Source organism: Ambystoma mexicanum, chromosome 11, assembly GCF_040938575.1.
Source record: "Ambystoma mexicanum isolate Mex_15411 chromosome 11, UKY_AmexF1_1, whole genome shotgun sequence".
NCBI lineage: Eukaryota > Metazoa > Chordata > Amphibia > Caudata > Ambystomatidae > Ambystoma > Ambystoma mexicanum.
The window spans coordinates 625,180,810-625,202,509 of record NC_090934.1 but is presented as its reverse complement, the minus strand read 5'-3'; the positions used below and the strand labels follow the sequence as shown (position 1 = coordinate 625,202,509).

The following is a 21,700-nucleotide window of genomic DNA, read 5'->3' as shown; positions in this document are numbered from 1 at the left end:
CAAACTGTTAATCCCAGTGTGATAGCTTGTCACTGTACCAACACAATGGGTTGTTACATAAACAGAATGAGGAATAGAGCATTCTTTTTTAGAGCTATTGAATTTGTATAAATTGCTGTTTGTGTTTATTCTCTATATCATACACTATCTAGTGTATTTGCCATTGTATTTGTTGTGCAAGATACTAAAAATGGAACAGAATGAGCGCAATGTGCACCAAGGCTACCATCTCACTTTCCCAAACAAGATTGACACAATCTGTAGGCATATGAGGGACTCCTTGAAATGCCTAGAAGACTACAGTTTGGATTTCCATCTGCCTGACACCTTTCATATGTACTATATGCCGTTCACAATCAATGAAAATGAGCGGTATTGTTACCAACTAATAACTTGATCTCAACAATTAGGAACCACGCAATATGCCTTCTTTTTATTGTGTATAAAAATGGTGCAAGAGTATGTACATACTGTAGAGATACATACACGTGTTATATCATATAGTCTCTTGTTTTGTTACAACTATGTACCTTCTTTGAAAAAAAACTAAGTAATTTATCATTTTCAAACTTCATGGAACCACTTTTCAGCCGTTTATTAAAGCTCTCTTTGGAAATATGCATGAGTAAAAATGCTGCAAAGAATACATACATATGCACATTTTTCTGAATATTCTAATTTAGCTAAGAAAACTAAGTGAACATGTTCTGAAAATAAATATTGTCGTTTGAACATGTCTGCTTTTTCTATTTCATTTCAGTTATTTTCAGTTCGCCAGATTGTTGTGAAAGAAAGCAAATCATTCTCTACGCATTAATTCCACTTTGGATGCCAATGCAAGCATGCCTCCTTACAATATGTAACTTATTTTTCTACTTTATTTTTTTGGTTTGCAATTGGCAGACAAATTCATGTAATTGTCTTGATTTAAGTCTTTGATGTTCAGGGACTTGTTCATTACTGGTGAGAGGTCTCCATCCACTCGGGACAGCTGCAGTATTCGGCAAGGGTCATGTTTCAGCAAATAGCCGGAAAAGGTTTCCCAGCCTCCACCCACACGGACCATGACGTGCTTGTTATTCAGCATCTGTAAACCAAAAGAAAAAGACATGTATTTTTTTTAATTGTGCTACATATGCATTGAATGATGATTCCTAATGCACAGTTAACAATGATTGGTCTAGATGAAATACTGTGGAAGTATTTTTGTCACCTGTCAATGTCCGCAACCCCTCAAACCCCTCAAGGTGTGTCAATCCTACTTGATACAGCCTTTTCCTATAGATGCAGATGTGAAGCTGCTCAGAAAGCTACTTTTCGGATTGTGTTCGTTTGAACCGTAATCAATGTCAAATTGGGTATGGGTTCATTAGTAACTGACATGTAACCCACTCATTGATTTCACACTTCTACTCCATGTTATTGGGTAATCATTGCTTGATTTGAATACCTTCACACCACAGTCGTTTTAATGGTGTGCCAACCTGGCCCTATTAATTGTGGCGATCCTATAAGGAAAATGGAACAGGAAAAATCGTAAACTATGCTTTTTATCAATACCCATTAAATGATAATGTTGAGTATTGTGGATGTGTGCTGTGCTATGCCACCTGGTTGTCTTCTGTTTTAAAGCATTCAGGAAAATCTAAGTAACAGTAACACAATCATTTCTGTTTCAAATTTCCGTTTAAAAAACAAAAAAGCATGGATTGAATAGCTTTATCTTCCTTTTGTAGCTGATTCAGTTGCTAAACAGATATTTTTGAGCTATAAAAGAAACACTATGTACATACATACACACACACACACACATACATAACACTTGTGAAACAATGGAACACTGGTAAGAAATAACTTGTCCTTACAAATAATCTGAGCCAGAAAGTAGAGGGAAATTGGAAATATTCGAAAATACACAATATGCCAAACAATACAAGTGCAGCAAAGGGAATCGCTATATCCAAGCTGATGTCTTAATAGTCATATCAAGTGTTTCTCCATGATATTTTCGTGGCGCAATGGGTTAGAATATTAACGAAAATATACAACCCTTACATGTTCACACAATTCTTAGGCCATTCATTCAACATTTACCATAAATGGAACTATGTGAGTGAGAGCAACACAATGCATATTATTTGATTGCAGGTGGCTCTTAATGAACAAATATACAGAATACATTTTGTTGTATGTGTGGAAAATGATGTAAATAACAGAATGCAAGGATTCAACAGTTAAATAATCAGTATGACTGATCCTGAGTGTAATGAAGGCCCAGATACAGTGTTTCTCCTTTTACAGTCTGCCCAGTCAAAATAACGTCTTCTTTAAAATTAGATTAAATGTGAATCTTCATTTGAATGACTCTGACATATACCCTCCCACCTTAACCATAATGGCTGCATACACCTGCCATCTTTGTACAATGGGAACATATCCTTGTTGTGAGAGAGCAACATCTCTGAATTGCATTGCTTTTCACTAACTACAGAAAACCAACGGTTTTTTCTAACCACGCCATTGCTGATTTGGGCCCTGCCTGCTGTGGCTCACAAATCCTGTCACTCCCTAAGCAGTAAATATGCAACAACCGGATGTGCCACTGCAGTGGGAATTGATGGGAATGCACATCGACATCATTGTAGTGACATCGCTGATAGTGCGGCGCCCTTGCCAGACTCCCGAATCCTGAACTTCCTTATGATGCAGCTGGAGATTCTAGAGGGGATGTGAACGATGGTGGTGATGGATTTATGTCAAGTGATCTCATTGGCTGCTACACACTTTCTTTTAATTGCACACTATTGGCGAGTCATTTGCGGAATGTTTCAGGTAGAGTGTTGGTTGATTCTTGTTCGGATATCTGAAATCACCTAGTCCTGCGAAAAGTGTGCAGCTGCTGAAACTGCTGCTGAAGAGGCAGTTGAAATGAATCTAGGCAGAGCAATACATGTGGCCCTATCGCCCGACTTCATTCTCTGAATTGATGGAACAATGCACCACATACAAAATCTACCAAATGACTTGTATTTATTCTTTTATATGTTTCTTTGTAAGTTAGGACACATGTACGCCTGCTTGGACATAACGCACACTGTTTTCAATGATGCCTTTGTAGGTTATCAACTAATTGGTTAATTTTATGTTTCAACGTAAACAATGAGTGTTACAGTTCTGCTGTGTACTCTTCATATGCATAGCATGTACAGTTTTTCGATGGACTCACGTCAAATGTGATCACTTAGGTCCTGATTTACAAACATGTTTTCAGTGGGATTTTCCCATGTTACATTATTTTTTGTTGTAAATCAGGTCCTTTGTAGATGTATCCACCATGTGGCATGAGAACATGTTGACACATCTAATTGTTTTTTTTAATTTATTTTTTTTTTTTTACCAGAGAACAGATGATGTCCTTAAGTGCTTGTATTTGGTTAGACTGACTCCCACTACACCATGGGGCTTTCTTACTTATTTCTGCAGGAGCTATGTAAAAAAGCCGTTTCTAACCATAATCCATTGCTTTAAAGGAGCTCTCTCTTTTTTTGTATTAGAAAAGCAAATGCACTAGCCTCGCCCACAGTGCATATACAAATCTATCATACACAACCGTGTATAGAAATGCACAAAACAAGTGTGCTAGCTAGTGACGGCCTTTCTCTGTTTTACTTATTGTTTTTTTAATGTTTCATATATACATATTTTTGTTGGGTTCTTAAAAACTGAGTTTTTAATAGAGAATTTGAATTAGCACCATAAAACAAAGATAAACACCTATATACCAGAAGATTACCAATTCCATTATACATTTACAACCAAACAAAGCCTCTTCAAGGGGCTTCACATAGTTTTGAACCCTCTCCTACCATGCATACATGTACTTTTCCATAAAGTGGACCACTCATGCAGTAGGAATATGGAGGCTCTCAATACCCTGGCAACTACTAGTCTGGCAATAAATAGCAAGTTGGAATGTGCTAATGACTACATCCGAATTGGCACTAAGGCGCACATTTCACAGGGCTCTGAGTGTGACTTGACTGTGCCAGAGCTTTTGCAGACATCCAGCTAGGGTCACATAAAGAGAAACATCTGCAACCAAGTGACTTCTGATGGGCTTCTATAGTGGCTGCTCAGTAGTAAACATGTGCATGGTGTTCTCTCTCAATGACACCATAAAATACCCATGACCTAATTGCGAATTAGGTGATTTTTTTGTATTAAAATTCCACATGACACACACAATCCCTCTGTCAGTGGTATCTGCAGTCTACCAAGTCAATTAAAATGTTACTCCACGATGGCAGTAACAGTATTCGAAAGACCATTACCTCGGAAGAAAAAACACAAATGTCTGTTACAGATTGCGACCGTTTTGTGGAAAGGAAAACAAAAGTGGACTAATGGAAAAGCTCAGTTCCTATCACCGCCAGCCTCACATCCACCATGAATGTCATCTTGAAGACTACAGTCCATTGCACCCATCGTTATGGGAGCAACTATTCAACGACTATGATTACCAAGGTTCTGGGGGTGCTAGCAGTGAGGGCTGAAAGAGAAAAATACAGTTCTTGGACAAAACATTCACTATGCATATGCATGAGTCAATGGAATCTACTCCACCTGTGTGCTGTGGGCAACAGAGGGAAAAGACAAATGCTGCCAAAAAGAACTAGATCTGGCAGTGATTGGCAACCACGGGGCCTGCAGTAATGTTCCACCCCTGCACAGGGATTGAGGCCCACACATTCTGGAACAACTTGTGGTGGAGGGTCAGATCATAACTCTCCAAACACTGGACATATATCATAGTGAGAGGAGGGGGTACCGTAGAGCCAGCAGTGTTGAGGTCCTGAGGAGAAGGTAGTGGGGACTCTTGACCCAACTCCACATCTGGTACTGGGATGGTTTAGGTTAGCACAGGATCAATGCAATGTCTTTGTGTGTACATGCAACTCATGCATGTACTTGAACATATTTCATTCCATATGGATAGTGCCCCTGTGCACCAGTTATTAAAACGGGTGTAGCACAACTGTAGGCACAGATGTCCAAATCATTAGTAGTTATTCCTGAATGGACTCAAGACATTGCTTTTAACCATGCTCATCCAGGATACCAAGGGGCATAGTGTCATGTGCCCACTTGTTACAGTGCAATAGAAAGACCATTATGACAACTGTGCCTATTGAAAAATATATCTTGGGAACCCATTAAGCAGTCTTGGGCACAGACCAACCAGCCTGTGTCACGGTTCGGTAATTGAAGGTGCAAAGTGCAAGTCTGTCTTAAATGACACAGCAAGGCCAGATGACAGTGTGTGCAGGTGGTTAGGAATTGGAACATGCCTTGGTGCTAGCACAAGTGTCGGTTATGGAAGCGTGCCAAATATTCAAAGAAAAAACAACCGATACTTGCAGAATCCAACAAATACAGGAGAGCAACGGAAAGACAGTTACTCAAAACATTATCGGCTACAGTTGCCTGCAGGCTGAATAATCGGCAGCCATATTATTCCGGGTCCAATGGACTAGGGAGGCAACCTCCACCATAGCACGTTTCAGCCTGTTTCCTTCCATCCTAAAGTGATGTGCAGCCTTTCACCTGTGGTGTATTAATTGTGGGCAAAAAAGACCGCCAACTACCGGACTTCACACTAGTACTTGCAGGGGCTGACAGGCCTGTCCTCGGAGCCGCCCACAAGAGGTAAAATGCAATAGTGGCGAGATGTGTGTGTGTGTATGAGAGATGGGAGGGATGTGCACACGTTTATGATGGGGAATGTGACAGGGGGAGCGAAAGGGAGTCCTCGGTTGGAATCAAAAACAAATCGTGACAGCACAGAAGAAAGTGGGGATGGGAAGCTGGTGGGAGGTTGGGTTCAGGGGTAAACCACCCATAATAGTCATTTTCCCACTAATTGAAGGCTGCACCAAATCGGCCTAAAAAGTATCATTTTTGGTATGCTGCCCTTAACACCCCTTTTTGAGACATAGAAATCCTGGAGCACTGGAGTTCCTGCTGCACATCTGGTAGATTCATGGTCAAGAGGCCTTATCTACCTCCACTACCAACACCATGTCCTGAAACTCTGCTCCAGGTCCCCACAGCTCTGATTAACAAGGGCTGTTGGCCTGCCATCCCATTCTTCTCGGGACCATTGCAATAAGGGGAAGCACAAGTGATGCCCCACTTGCGGTGTGTTTTTGGGGGTGTTTGCCTTGGGCTGAGGTTAGGGGTAGTGTCCCGCCTGGACTAGGGGTGTGTTTTCTAGGGTGTTGAGCTTATATATATATTTTTATTTTGCTTGATTATCTCTATTGCCACCTTTCCTGAAATTCACAATGAAAAGTGCACGTTCATACCTATTTTATCGTTATCATTATATACATTCACAGACACAAATGTTGTTAGACTGCGTGGTCTCTTTAGTGTACATTGCTAATGGACCCTTTATGCATGTGTTGGGCTGTGTGCCATCACCAATGCTCACTTTATAAACTTGTCACTGACTCTCATGTGTCACACTCCTTGTCCACATTTAATGTATCATTTGTCCTGTCACCTATTCACCCTTTGCCATCTGGTCACACTTCTGACATGCAGGATGGAGGGAGGGTTGTTGACTGCTATCTACTGCTGCCTCAATGTCACCACATTTGCGATGTCATCTTTGATGTCCTAGGTGTTAGTTTTGACAGTGCACGGTGGTGGCGCAAGTTATGGTTGCTTAGCTTACCATAACTATTGAATTTCTGAGGTTTTTTGGTTTTACTTGGTAACATAACATCCCTTTTCATTGAATTTCATAGGTTTTTATTAGTGAAATTAACCATAACGTCCCTTTAACAAAGTTTTTGAGTGAATTTCATGGGTTTTTACCAGTGCATGCTAATTTCCTACAACGTACTAATATCATACCTACGCCAATATAGCAACATTTTTGTCCAATTTACAGAGTTTCACCATCTGGCATCATTTTTAAAACTTCTATACACTTTTTGCAACTTTTTCCACTGTCTTTGAGTCCGTAGACGTTTGCGAATGTCTGATGTCATCGCGGACATTCCAGACAGTCTCATATGACCTCACGCATGTGCGCCATGATGACGTGTTCACAAACGCTTTTGCACTTCGTGATGGGTCTCTGATTCGGAGACAGTTTGAAACTGCACTTTCTACTGATCTACTAACGTTCAAGCTCAAAATGTTCCCCTTGCACAGCTCCTACACCTATTCTTACTCATCCATTAACACTTTAGTAAAGAGCACATATTTGGAGGAATATTAGCAAAACTGCTATTTATCTTAAAAATGGCATCGGCCATTGCCATCCCTCCACCCCAAGAGCCACCACCAACTCCTGGAGGACCTACACAACAAAGAAAACCACTGTACTTTCATAGACAATGAAGGGAACCAAGAAGATGAGGTAGAGGAAGTGCCTACCACTAGCACCAAGAAACAATCATGGATGCGGCAGTTCTTTACCACTGTTGGGAATGTATAAAAGGCTAAAGCTACCAAAGTGAAATGCACTGACAGTCACGGACTACCTGGACGGTACTCTAGTGGGCGCACCTCCATGCGTCCCCACACCCAATCCAACCACTGCAATGCTCAAAGAAAGGCTGTTCCTTTCTTAGCAAGTAGAAGGCTGTCTTCCTCCTCCAATATTGTAACCACTCAGCCTACTTCTGTGGGACACAAAATCCCACCAGCTACTTTGCAAGCAATAAAAGAGGCTGTTGATCCATATCTTTAGAAGACAACAGTCCCCTGTATATACTGCAATACTGCAACATACCACTCTGCAGGGGGGAGCAATTTCAAACTGCTTTTGAAGCTGTAATCAAGGAGCATGAGAAACACGTTCCCCTGTCCACCTGCCCCTACATATTAGTGCTTGGTGCCCCTTCCCTCATTTCCCTCCCCAACGTACGTTCTAACCTCTCCTGCAAAAAAAAAAACAAAATCAAAAAACAATTAAAAGGTTACTTCAGGAACTACCTTTCACAGTTCAAAAATAGAACTAAAAAAAAGAAATCTTTTAGACTCCATCTACTTTCCATTTCTCGGTAAAGTATGTAGACTCAATAAGATTTTCCGACATTTCCATTAGCATTTTGTGTTATGCTAATGAGAATAATGTGGCGTTCATCCCCTGTTCCAGGGACTGGAATGGGGGATAACGGCCCACCAGCACAAGTTATCGCCCCAAGCGCAAGGCCCAAGGGCTCTGGACCATTATCTCCCATTCCGGCCCCTGCAATTGGGATCAAGGCCATTAGCACTCCAGTTTGCCAAAGCGGTAATGCATGGTGTCCCGCTGTAGGAAAGAAAATCCTTTTCCAAGATGGCCACCATGGAAAGGGAAGGCGGGTCTCCGTACATAGCCCCTCTTCCCTGTCCATGGCAGCCTGCAGAAGGCAGAGAGAGAACCGTATGACCATATTACCACCAGCACATTTTTTTCCCTTTCAATTCTATCACAATTTCGAAAAACCTTACTACATAGCCACTTCGTAATGGGCATGGCCACTTTATCCCCATTGGTCATACCTCGTGGTCTTGGCCTGTAGCCAGATTGTCCGGGTCATGATCTTATGCCATGACCCGGACAATCTGGCCACTGAACATGGCCACAGTGTACACCTCAGTCACCAAAGGTATATCACTATTTTTTCGTACCTACATTATGACACTTGTCAAAAAATAAAACACGGACACATTTGAAAAACCATGCTTTCAGGTCCTTGCCAATACTTCTTACTCAAGTTTGCTGGAAACCCGCCCATGTTTTATTTATTCAAAAGCGTCAAAATGTACGTACTTACAATAGTTATATAAATTAGCCCCCACTTGACAAAATCCATTCAGACCTTGCACAAACATTCAAGGTTGGGTCTCTAATCTTTCAGAACTTTTATCCACATTCGTCAAACGGCAACAAAGTTATAAGCCATCTAAAAATGTAGAGGCCCCCCCTCTAAGTTAGCCCCCTCTTGACAAAATCCCACCAATCATTGTAAAAACATGTATATCTAGAGCTAAAATCTTTTTTGCAAACTTTTGTGCAGATTCATCAAATGGCACCACATTTATAAGCCATTACAATATTTTGCCCCCCTGTAATTTTGTTCTCCCTTGACAAAACAGCACCGCACTTTCCAGAACAATGCAGAATCAGGTGTAGAATCTATGCAGTTTCATTGAGTGGCGCCAAAGTTGGAAGCCATCCAAAAACTGCTTTTCACCAACCCTGTAATGCACAAATAAGCATAGATACCCCCAAACATGTAAGATGTTTGAGAACATCACAGGGCTGTCCCGAACTGTTTAAGGACATCGGAGAAGAAAATGCAAGTTTTCTGGCTTTTTAAGGCCATATCACATCCCATCCTCATCACCCCTCATCTCCCCAAAGATTGTTTAATAAGTTTGACAAGTGCAATGTTGTGTTTTTTAATGTGCTTTTACTGCGTTGTCCGCGGACACAGGCACCTGTGCGTGATTCCAATATGGCGGGTGTTTCCAAAAATCTGACACACCTCCTGTTTTTTTAAATCAGCAGGCATGTCTGATGTCCACAGACCTCACACCATCCTCTGGACCAATCCGTGATGTCATCAATGACATGTGAGATGTCATCTTTGATGTCATTGGTGTTAGTCTTAGCAGTGCACAGTGGTGGTGCGAGTTATGGTTGCATAGCTTACCATAACTGGCGATTTTCTGTGTTTTTTTGGTTTTACTTGTAACCTTAATAGAGTTTCATAGGCTTCTATCACGGCAACTGAACCATAACGTCCCTTTAACAAAGATTATTCACTTAATTTCATAGGTTTTTACCAGGATACCATTAATCTCTATAGATGTACCATACAACATACGGAACCCCTTGTCCCCATGCTGATAGTCCTTGAGTACGCAGACTAAGCGTCTGTTCGCGGACATCAGGGAGCATCCAAACTGCTGAGAAGGTCAGGGGGTCTCTTACATTGTTGTACCATCCAGCAAAGACACTGAACATAAACAAACAGCACCACATATGTAAATTACAGTGAAAAATACAGTAGGTCTACAAACTCTGTACTTATGAAACTAACAGAACAAATGCATAGGGAATGCACCATAATGGAATGCACCAACAAGACAAATAATGTATGATTCCGACAATATTACCTCAGTGCTGCTTTACATAGAAACGAAGAAGGAACTGTTATCATAAGAACTGCAAAGTACTGAGAAGAACTGCACTACTAAGTGGTAAGTACACTACATATTTTCCTATAATTGCATAGTTTATTCAGTGTACAATAGTAGAAAAAATTATTTTTCTTTTTTTACTCAGAAATGGCACGCACCCTCAAATGGCTGGAAGAGAATTTCCCTCATGACGAAATGAGTGAAGATAGTAACCCCATTGGTAAACAACACAGTTTGAAAAGTAATACAATCAATACACATTGCTTCACATATATGTGACAGATATTTTTTTCTTTAACAGTACAAACTGGAAAGGAAGAAAATGCACCAGAAGCAGCACCTCTTCCACAATGACATATACGCAAAGAAAGTGAAACAGACTCTGTGAATGAAAAACTAGACAGGCTGCACGCAAAAATGGAGGCATTGTTAAACAGTTTTGCCAGATTGAAAGATTTTGTACAAGGACATATTACGGAAAAAATAAAATACCACTGTCCCAACTGCACATACCCTGTTTGTCTCCATTTCTGCTACCGCTTCCCTTTCCTAATTGTGTCTACGTATGTGTGTAAAAAAAAAAGTTTATAGGTATACTGTTGCTGTGTGTGTGTGTGTTTTCCTTTTTGTTTAAAAGCCCGTTATGAGTCTGTGAGCGCAGTACTGTCCGGGATGGCCGCAATTAAACAAAATGGAGGTTTCCTATGGATGCCCCATGTGTCCGGCCTGTCTGCAATCAAAATGGAGGTGTCGATAGGACGCCACGCCTGTCTGCATCATGTCTGCATTTTGTGATGCACCTTTAAGTAGTTGTGGAGCCCACGCCTGTGTGGCGCACACCTATGTGCATGCGCATCTGTGTCCTGGTAACACCGCCTCGGTCCAGCATGTCCAAAAATAGTTGTGACGTACTTTGATTAGGTTGAGGCACCCACCCATGTCCAATGGACACCTGCACACATGCGCATCCCAACTCCTGTGTCCTACGAACACTGCGACTGTTTGAAAATGTTTGCTGCACTTGTGTCACACTTTTAATTAGTTTGGGGAGCCCAACTCTTTCCGTAGGACACCTATGCACATGTGTACAGCATATCCCGTGCAATAGGCATCCTGCAGACAGCTGTCCAAATTGAGAACATTTGCGATGTCATCATGTGACCGCACCCAAGCTGAGCATTGCCCCTTATTTTCGGACATGATCCTGGCCCCTGGAAATTGAAGAAGTGCTGTTTTGCCCAATCCAAGGCGTTTTACTGTGAAACTAAACCCTTAGAGAGGCCCCACACTGTGCCCCTGGTGATCTGACCAGTTTCTGGGAACTTTTTATGCCCAGTTTCGGGTTCCAAGCACCCCTATAGAAGGCCACACCCCAGAGCTGCTGCTAATTCTGTTTTTGGCTGGTCAGAACACAGCAGTGGTCCAGATTGCTCCCTTCTGCTGCAATTGCTTTCTGCTAAAATCTGCTCTCCTGTCATCCTTCTGCTGCTGTGCCAGAACAGTATTCCAGATTGCTCTGTGCTCGAATTGCTTTCCGCTCAATTCTGCTGTGCTGTACTACCTTTGGAGGTAATGGCAACCAGGGCTGCTGCTACTGTCTCTGCCTCAGCAGCACCCACACCCTCACCACTACCACCGCCTTCCCAAGGGCCTGGAGATGAGAACAGGCGTGGTGATGTAGATGGGGATCAAGAAGAGAGTGAGGATGAGTTAGAGGAATTCCTCGTTGCCTTCAGCCAGCGTGAGTCTTGGGTGTGGAGGCTATTTACCACTGTAGAATATGTGCCCAAAGCTTGTGCTAACCAGTTGAGATGCACAGAGTGCAACATGATACTCAGTCGCGGCATACCAGGCTTGTACAGCTACAGCACCACTTCCATGTGGCGACACCTGAAATCAAACCACAAGGCGGTAGTTTGGAGGGTCGTCCCCTTCAAACAAGGCAGTAGGTTAAGTTCCTCTGCAGCATCCTCCACATCTGCTCCTGCCACCAGGAGTCCCCCAAAATCCATCCGCTCCACAGCGTTCTGCATTCACTTCCAACCAATGTATCCAGGAGTCACCCACAAACCATACACTCTGCCTCCTGAATGACACAGCCATAACCATAGGCATCTGGACTCCTCTCTGCAAATAGACCTTCTGCCACAGTCTCTCCCTAAACACCACACCCAGAAACCTTATTGACCAATCCCCTAGCCTCCACAGTCCCATTTCCATGCCTGCCATCCTCAAACATCCAGGATGTGGCACGTGCGACCCTCAAACTACCACAGTATCCGCAGACATATCGTGCTTTGCACAGGGGTCAGGGAACACATTTCAAACAGGGTAGGGGATTTCCTTTTTTGTGGTGGCTCTGAAAAGAGCCTTATTTTTTTGTAGGTGCTTGTAAACAAACACCATTTGTTTTGTTTTTTTGGCGTTTTTTCTTTTCTTCTCCTTACATTCTTACATGAACCTCTTCAAAGCATCCTTTAGATTGTAAAACAAAATTCCATTTCCATTGCTGGACAAAGAAATGCCACCTGCACTGAAAAAGTGCACATTACGAGAATGAATGATCTCATTGTCACAGAAATCCCAGCAGTGCATACAAATTCAGACATGACTCTGTTTACAAGACGCCTTCTGACTTCTTGGTGGGGACAAAGTACATCAGGATTGTTCAATACTCTTCTAGGTGGTATGCATGAGAAAACCACCTTGGCAGTGGGAAAAATCTGCATCACTGCTTTCACTAAGTCCTTCAGTCCACGGAGCAAACTTCCAGCACTGATGTTACCCAAATGCAGTTCTCCATAATGCACCACTACAACATCAACAATACTGATAGTGGCCACATCTCTGCAAACTGCAACCACAGCTTACAAACTGTGCACAAAGCCTCCACTCCTTCAAAATCAAAATTGCCAGCAATGCTTCTTCCCTGGGCATACCTATGCAGATCATCCACAAAGGAATCACCCACAATCAACACTCTGACTCTCTCCATCTCTGCCATCTTCACTACACAGAGCAATGAAAAAAAGTATTACCGCCCCTTCCTGTTGAGCACACCCTGAACACCTGATTGGATAATCCCCACAGTCCCATTTCCATGCCAGGCATGCTGAGAAGGGCAGGATGTGGCACATGTGATCTTTGCACTACCGCAGTGTCCGTGGACCCCGTAAGGAAGGGGCAGTCCTTCTTCCCTTTCCACTTCACTCTTTTCAGCACTCTCTCATTGGGTACTATTGAACAGTCACACATGCATCCACCAATGACATCAACGACCTCTATATCTAACTCTTATTATCTCTGTTCAACACTCCAGATTTACTGTTAAACACTCAGAATACAGGTCTCTTGTGATTGAAATGCACCTCCAGCAAAAAGTACTGTAAAATTGTCCAACATTTCTGCTTCCAGATTCATCCACATCTCCATCCATCAACACAAACTGCAGGTATGCATATTTTTTGTACAGCACATTTGCAACTCGGTTATAAGTGCCTCTGAACAGGATTCCTGCCACCCTCCATAACCTACTCAAAAAGCATACTGTCATTTGTCCCATCACCTATCATCAAGGGCCACTTACAATGCTGTGTGCTTTCAACGTTTTCATTTACCTATATCACCCATTGTAATGTTCAAACTGTTACTCTCTTCTTTCCTTCTGTCATTTTTACAACCTCTTCCCCGACTAACACCTCTCCTATACAATTTGTGAAAGGCACACAGAAAAGGACATCTGAATGTATTTAACCAAAGCAAACCAAGTACATACATTACATGCATGTCAACAGGGTACCTGCCAGTTACCTTGCACAGTTGACAGAATGCACTGTTACTTAAATACCGAATAAATGGATGTGTGCATTGAGAACAGTACCATTTATAAATGTGGATAAATAAATCAAACAACTAAAATGATTGCTCCACACATGTAGCAAGCATATAGCTGCAGAAAACATAATGGAATTGCACACACAAAAACATTCTCCTTTACAATCTGTACATCTTTCCGACCCTTTTTCTCACCTTACTACAAATAGCACTAATCCATTTTCACAGTAAATAGTCCTACAATAACACACACACTTGCTAAAGTGCACCTCATACGGCACACTTATAAATAAACCACTGACCCCCTTACAAAAAATGCTGATGCTCCCAAGTCCCCATACATATATAAAGCTCTCCAATTTCACACACTTACTCTTCCTGCCAAGACTTCCTCTACAATTTTAAATAATGTATTCTCCAAATGCAATCACTATGCCATTAACAAACATATGTTCTTACTTCCTTCTTTCACAGTTGCAGTGAACACCTCTCTCCTGAAAACCAGTGGCATGTTAAGTTGAAAATACAACCTAGAAGAAATCTACTCCCAACATCCAACAAAGTGAGTGCAATATTACCGAAGTGTTCTGCCCCTTACTCAGACAGTACAGTGTTCTTTTATTGTAGGATATACAATTCAATCTACCCAACAGTTTTTGCTTCATTCTTACTCATTGCATCTCAACAGGTGGCCACTTTCCATTGTCACCTGACCGCCGTTATAGTAACACCCACATACCAATACAGACTTCCCAACCTAAACTAACAGCCCATTACACAATCACACACCTCTCTCTGTATGCAACCCTCATATTCAACCACTCATGCAGAGTGCACACATATACATTGCAAAACCTGCACACCCACACTTTCCTTTTTCTCCAACAGATACTACAGAATGCCTACCAAAAAGCAACTCTATAGAAAAGAACACAGAAATAGAGCAGATCAACCTAAAAGCATACAAAATAGACATCCGCCTCTAGCAGAATTTGTACAGAAACTTCAGAAACAACAGCTAATACAGTCACTAACGAAAACAAAAGCACCTCAGATGAAACAAACTTTAACTCCTCTTTCAAAATGTAAAAAAAAAAAACAATGTACTGTAAAAATAGCAACAACCACTACTGCTAACAGAGCAAGTACAAATGGTAACGTAGCCACAAGTGAGCATTCCAAAAAACAATTTTATAAAACAAATTCTACCACGGAGTCCTTCAGCACCTTATAAATACAGGGAAAGAATCATGCTTGACCCTTAAAGCTTACCACAGAAAAGTGATCATGGACGCTCTTGTAGACAGTGCAATGCTCCTCAAAATGACATTTTTTATATTAATTTTAAACAGAATGAAACCACTAACAAAATTAATAAGTAAACTGTAACCACTACTTCGCAACAAATGCAATATCAGGATAGATTCCTTTTGGCAACATCTGTACAGGTGAGTGCAGTCACACCACCAGCACAGAGTCATATTTCAATGAAGAATCATACAAACAAGAGCAAACAAACAGAATTCCCATACATTGCAGTGGGCGAGGGTATGAAGAGGTAGACAATACCCTAATGGAAGAAGAAATACTGCTTTCACAAATATCCCCATCAAACTTAGAATCAACTCTCCATTCCACCGAAGCAATACGCCCCATCTACAAATGGCAATGCACATCAATGTGCAATGTACGCCAAAACGCTATCAAATCTTTGCAGCGGTTCCTTAATCACTATGTGAAAGCCAACGACAAAGGAAAAATGAAAATACTAAAAATTATGGACTCCTGTCCAGTGCACAAATACACCGGTCTACGAGGACATTCATTAGCCTGCATTTCTGGACCTGCTTGCAAAAGCACCTTCCACCATATCAAAATGTTAGCAACACACCATTTCACTGTAAGAAATCTCGTTCACAAACTGTACTATGCAAAAAGTCCTGCTTTAGCACTGGTGCATTTAAATGACATTCTCCTACACTGTATAGCCAAGCAACTACTCAAACAAATAGACCACATCCAAAGCAAATATGTTGGAACTGAAGAGCACTTACAAACCCCAGTACCTTTAGAAAACAGTAGCGACAACCTTTCAGATGCCAACTTTCTATTAAACACATACAAACAAGAAATAACCAAGTACAAAAGCACATCTGCTGAACTTACAAACCAAGTATGTGCATGTTGTAGCGGAACTTTTTATACAAAGAGCACAGAAACTATAGATATAATGTACAAAATAGAAGAAGATGAGTAATCCCAAGGGTTCCCATTATAGCAGAAAACAAGTATGACATAACTAACCCTGCAATACTGTGCACATACTGCACTTCAAAACTTGACAATAACCAAATGCCTTCACAGGCTATCGGTAATAATTTAGAAATATTCCCACTGGCAAACGCACTGCAACAGCTTAATTTGTATGAGACCATTATAATCCAAACAGTACACCCATTTCAAGCAATAATACGACTACAACCGAAAAACTGCAAAATTGCCTCCAACTGAATTACTGAGAGGCATTGGTGGCAACGTAGTTTATTTGCCATTAGATCTCAAAGAAATTGTAGACACTCTGAGTGCAACAGCCAATTGCACTTGAACAAAGTTAGAAAAGACCTGCAATATCTTAAAGACAACAATGAATACTACAAAGAAATAAACATTGAAGAAAACCTGAGAGAAATGGCCGAAATAATTCAGGACTCCTCAACAACTGGCCAATTTGAACTTCTAGATCACGCTGCAGCCTCCAATATTTTAGACCACTATACAATTCACCCACTGCACTCCAAAGAAAACATAGATGATGCACTGGAAACATATGAAATGCGCCAAGCCAAAGGATTGCCAATCGGTATATGGGAAGAAAGTGTAGAAGCACACGCCTTTCCACTACTCTTTCCTACTGGAAAAGGTGGAAGATACGATGAAAGATGCTCACAAATAACAGCATCAGAATAACGTTCTTTACAAATGTATTCTGAAGACCCTAGATTCAGACAAAACTTGGAATACATATTCCACCTCCTTTTTGAAAGTGAACTAGCAACTCTATGTTGCACACACATTCAAAACATGTCTGCTACACAGCTACCTAAAAAGGTGCAAGAGAAAGACAAGGTTTTACAGTCAAGTATTACAAATCTCTTGGCAAACATGCGTGGTACGAAAGAATACTGGTTGTGATGGCACGCAGATGTACAGTGTTTGCGACGCAACCTTGGGCCGCCCACATTGTTAGTCAATTAAGTTGTGCAGATTATGCATGGGAAGACGTTCACACTTTCCTACACATAGCAACCAAAAACAAAACAGGTATAGACATGACAACACCAGGAGAGCTGTGGTCTTTTGATCCTGTAAATGTATCAACGTATTTCCATCATCACTGTGTAGCCATGCTGCACTTCATTTATAATAAAACACTTCCTCCCCTTGGAGAAGTGGAACATTTCTTTTGGAGAAAAGAATATCAAGCCAGAGCAGCACCCCACATTCATATGCTTCTGTGGATGAAAAATGCTCCTAAATTTGGTCAGGACACTGATGCAATTGTTTTGCAGTTAATTCACAAAAATGTCACTTGCAAAATCCCTTCAGAAAGTACACATAGCGACCTACATGCACCCATTTTGCAGTTTCAAAAACACAAGTGTGGCAAGTATTGTCGGCAGAAATATAAAAACAAAGGGAAATACTACACTAAATGCTGCTTTGGTTTCCCTAGACCAGTTCCAGCAACAGGACAAGTAAACAACTTCATGTATTCAGTTAGACACAGAGTAAAAGGCAAATCTCGTAAGAACACATACTGCATAAAAATAACTGAAGCATCGAAGTACATCATTGATTACAAGCACTGCCCGCCTATGGAATGCAAAATAGATGTGCAGTACATTACAGACAATTCCACTGCTGTTGCACGATACGTTACAACCTACTTAACCAAAGCAGAGAAAGCAGAGCTGAAAGACCTCTGGGATGACATATCATCAGACAAAACACTGTCACGGAGATTGTACAGCTTTGGTATAAAAATGCTCTCCCGTAGAGAATGTGGCTGCTACGAAGCCGCAGACCATTTAACCTGGACCAAATTATATCAGAAATCTGAAAACATAGCCTGGCTAAGCCTTGGTCATGCTGCATCCAGAGAAAAGAGTTCTGAAATCGTACCAAGACATAGAAACAATTTCCAAAAATGATCCCAACAACCTCGATGTTTTGAAAAACAACTTATTGGACACATACTACCCAAACAGGAGTACTGCTTTAGAAACCATGTGCCTATACCACATGGCCCAAAACTTCTTATACAAAAATAACATTAAACCAGATGAGAAAAAAGGTAAATACATAGTGGAAACTTGTGAGGGCAGCCTGGTGAAACTTACCAAACGCAGCCTGATTAATCATAAGAAGCTTTAATTAAAAACTCCTCAACACAAAGAACTGTACTGCATAGCCCTACTACAACTTTTTTAAACCATGGAGAAAAGAAGAACATGTATTAGACACCCATGCCTCCTATGAAGATAATTACAATGCAAGTGAAAGCACCATAACAGATTTACACGGTATAAAAACATGTTGGACAATGAACACCAAGAAGAAGATCTTCAAGCACAACTAAATATAGACACTCCTGAGAGCAGTGAACCTTCTCTGACAGGAAGCCAAGAACCACTTGGACAGCCACTCAAAGCAAATGAGGCAGAATTAGCCATGACTGAAGTAGAGAACACCATGTGTCAGTATGAGCAATCTGCAGAAGACTTTGCTCTACTGAAATCACAACTAAACAATGAGCAACGTACCATTTTCCTAGAAGTAACTAAATAAATTGAACATGGTATGCAGCACGAAACTAAAACTTGTACCTATCAACACTATAAACCTGTATTGCTGTATATAAGTGGTCAAGCTGGTTCAGGCAAAACATTCTTAATAAAAATCATCAGTAAATTCCCCCAACAATTAACAATTTCAGCTGTTGTAACCGTCCCCACAGGTTTAGCTGCCTACAACATAGGTGGCGTCACTTTACACTGATTGCTACTCCTTCCAGTGTAACACCAAAACAAATTAGACTACTACAAACTTTCAGCAGAAGCTGCTATGGAGCTACAGAGAGTTTTGAAACAAATGAAAATGCTCCTAATAGATGAGGTGCGCATGGTGTCCAACCTAATGTTGGCTTTGATTCACCTCAGATTGCAGGAGGTCCTCCAAACAGACTACGAAGAACTCTTTGGAGGAAAACATGTTATTGTTTTCGGAGATCTACTTCAATTAACACCAATGAAAGGTGAACCTATAGGACACAAACTATGCCGTAAAACTCTTGGAAGCATAGGGAATGTAAATCTTTGGCACCATTTCCAATACAGAGAACATACTGTAAACCTGCGTCAGTTTGCAGACCTATGCCAATATTTTGAAAAGCATTCAGATTGGTTACTATCTAAGGAAGCTCAGTCTATCCTAAATGCCAGGCACATCGATGAGCTGTACAGCCATAACACATGTGCTTCTGATGTCATGGAACAATTAGCACACACAAACGTCAATGGTATGTCCCTAATGTCAACTCTAGCAAGCTGTGCACAATTCAATGGAACTATGCTGAAAAAAGAAATGCAACCATTGGGGCAAATTTACTCCACAGACAAACTGGACGTACATGGTATGACAATACCTATGTGTGAAAAAGCCATAGAATGACTAAATACCTTAGACAACTCTATCTCTAACACATCTGGTTTGGAGAAAAGTTTAACATTGTGTGTAAACTGTAGAGTAATGCTAAACCGTGACATGGAGCAAGGTTTTGTTAATGGAGCACTTGGTACAGTTGTTGGCTTCCAGACATACCCACGTGACAAAAGCATTCAGTTTGTGAACATCCACTTTGACAAACTTTCACAATCTAAAAGGATAGGATGCTCATCAGCCCGAATCCTTCTTATCAATGACATGTATGTACGCAGAGAACAGTTTTCTCTGTCACTAGCATACACAGTCACTATTGATAAATCGCAAGGTCTAACCTTAGATCAAGCATTGATTGATATTGGCAGCAGAGTTTTTAAAGTAGGCATGAGTTATGTAGCACGGTCACGCCTACGTACACTTAAAGGACTATTTCTAGGCAATTTTGATGCAAGTAAAGACAACACTGACATCCTTGCGTCGTAGAGTACAATAGACTATGTGCACTCTACACACCCAATCTCAAAATGTACCCGGTTCCTCAAAAACACGGCCTCCGTCCATGAACCCCAGACTCTAGGCCCTGCCCACGACCAGCACAGCATAATACAGCCATGCCATGCATGCAAACATCTGCCTAGTTACCACAACCCACACACATATTGTACTATTGCAGTTCATGCATCCAAAGCACACACTCTTCAATGTATGGCCTCTGCATCCAAAACTCTATTAACTTACCGCAACCAACACATCATAACACAGTAAACTACCCGAGATTCTGGCCAGTGGCCACAACCCAAACACATAAACCATCCACCTAAACACCTATCCACTTCTGTACACACAGAATTCCAACACTTCACCCAGTGGACATACTCCTGGACTGTTGACTCCATCACCTCCAGCCATGCATCCAACACTATAGTATTATCCCCAATCACCACAACATAAGTCACCCAAGCACCCAACAATGTACACACTGGTCACAAACCACACACATAAGGCAACAACCTGAAACTTACTTGCTACTGGTGGGCACACTCTTGGGTGCATGGCCTTCTGCCATGCACCCAAGACTCTAGGTGCTTACCACACACACCACAGCATAGTATACCCTATACAAACATCCTCATACCATCTGCATTCTACTCCCCTTCCCTAATTAAGCCTGCCTGTAGTCACCACAGAAACTGCTCGCCTGAGTAGGTACCCGCGTAATGCCTTAGTATTCGCGGACACCGCACACACACCACTGTCTTCTTCCACCTAAACAAATACATCATTGCACCATTTTTCACTCCCCCCACCCTTTCCAGCCCCTCTTCCCACTACCAGATCTATCGAACTTTTCGAGCCCCTTTCGCCACCGCACCATCCTCGAAAACAACATGGCAGGCGTTTCCGAAAATGATGACGCACAGCACGCATCTGTCCAGCCAATCACCAATTATTTGGGACTTACATTTTACCTGTTTTTAAAAAACAAATTTTCACAAAATTTACAATAGCACACTTTCGGGACCAAGCTGCCACTCCTGCTGCAAATTTGTTGAAAATCCATCCAGAGGTTTGGCCTCTATGTATGCGCAAAGTTTTTTTCTCCATGCAGTCTATGGAAAAAAAAATGTCTGGGTCCCCCTTATAATTCATACCAGGCCATATACTTTCTTTGCAAAGATTGGTGAGGATTCGTCCAGGGCGAGCAAAGTTATAAGCAGGCCAAAAAGTGATCTTCCTATGAGATGAGCAACTTAACCATAACTACACGGCCGCGTAATATAATAGGGCTGGTGGTCGAAGCCCTATAGTTAAAGTGAGTCAACTCCTATGGGAATCCTGAAAAAAATGCAATGGATTTGGCCAAAATTTTGATGTCAATTAGGACAAAAAGTTGCATCCTACTTCCCTATCATTTTCCCAAGGACAAAAAAAGGTA

General features: G+C 41.5%; 1 protein-coding gene across 3 annotated transcripts in view; it reads right to left on the bottom strand.

Annotated features, from left to right (window-relative positions):
- Positions 1-406: 406 nt before the first annotated feature.
- Positions 407-21,700, bottom strand: part of GAS2 (growth arrest specific 2) — a 1,136,685-nt gene continuing 1,115,391 nt past the window's right edge. For all 3 annotated transcript variants that reach the window (XM_069623497.1, XM_069623495.1, XM_069623496.1), the window contains exon 8: positions 407-1,087. In XM_069623497.1, coding sequence (XP_069479598.1) covers positions 878-1,087 — 210 coding nt within the window. In that variant the 3' untranslated portion in view covers positions 407-877. The remainder of the gene's footprint in view (positions 1,088-21,700) is intronic.